The sequence below is a fragment of the Penaeus monodon genome, chromosome 19, assembly GCF_015228065.2.
Source record: "Penaeus monodon isolate SGIC_2016 chromosome 19, NSTDA_Pmon_1, whole genome shotgun sequence".
Lineage (NCBI taxonomy): Eukaryota > Metazoa > Arthropoda > Malacostraca > Decapoda > Penaeidae > Penaeus > Penaeus monodon.
This window is the reverse complement of record NC_051404.1, coordinates 23,518,938-23,519,821: the sequence shown is the minus strand read 5'-3', so window position 1 is coordinate 23,519,821 and position 884 is coordinate 23,518,938. Positions and strand designations below refer to the sequence as shown.

The 884-nt window shown below is 37.1% G+C and overlaps 1 protein-coding gene across 1 annotated transcript in view; it reads right to left on the bottom strand.

The window, feature by feature from the left end:
* The window catches only part of LOC119585361 (nucleoprotein TPR-like), a 37,633-nt gene extending 36,755 nt beyond the window's left edge, over positions 1-878 (bottom strand). The window contains exons 1-2 of the mRNA XM_037934031.1: positions 605-878; positions 351-477 (exon numbers count right to left, since the gene is read on the bottom strand). Of these exons, the coding sequence (XP_037789959.1) occupies positions 351-477; positions 605-852 (375 nt within the window). The 5' untranslated portion in view covers positions 853-878. The remainder of the gene's footprint in view (positions 1-350; positions 478-604) is intronic.
* Between the last annotated feature and the right edge of the window lie 6 nt (positions 879-884).

The following is an 884-nucleotide window of genomic DNA, read 5'->3' as shown; positions in this document are numbered from 1 at the left end:
AAACTTATTGTGGGCATCGCACATATGTAAATGCCATCCCCAGCAGCATCAGGTTAATATATATCTATTTACCCTTCTGTCAAATAAGTAATGTGCCAAATTGAAAAATTAATATGCATTTCCTCTTTATTACTACCCAACTCCATCTATATTGAACAAAAAGTATAAATGATACTAAATTTCATTTTTTCATCATAACCATGAATCTACTATGATCTCTCCTTTACAGACAAAAGGCACTGAAGAAACAGGCATATAATGATGCTTACATTGTGATTCTTACAAAACAATCAGGATAGAAACAAAAAATCCTTAGGAAGAAAAATAATAAATTATGCTATCCCTTTTACCTTTCCAAGCTGGGTCTGAAGAAGAGTCTTTACAGCTTCTGCTTCTTCAACAGCTTCACTAAGCTGAGACTCAGTCTTTGCCAGTTTTTCTTCCACTTCACTCTTTTCCTTTTCAAGTTTGGAAAGCCTAAGAACAGAGGAAATAAAGGACATTTAGGACACTGTATCAATATTACCACTGTTACTTGCAACAGAAATTATTATGACCATTAACCTATTATTCTATTACAAATATTCCTTGACAAAGTACTTACTGTCCCTGGGCAATCTTGCAGGCTTCATTTGACTCAGCTAACTGCTTTTCCTGCTGCTTGGTGACCCCCATGAGCTCTTCAATATTACGTTTTGACTGATCAAGAGAAGCCTGGAGTGTTGCAACTAATGCCCTCTCCTCAGTCAACTGCACTTGCAGGTCACGAATCTGGGGTGATGATCCAGCCAGTCGGAATGGAGATGATGCAACAGGACTGCTTCCTACAATGCCAAAATCAAAAGAATGCATTTCATCATTTGAATATAAAGCACCAGATACGA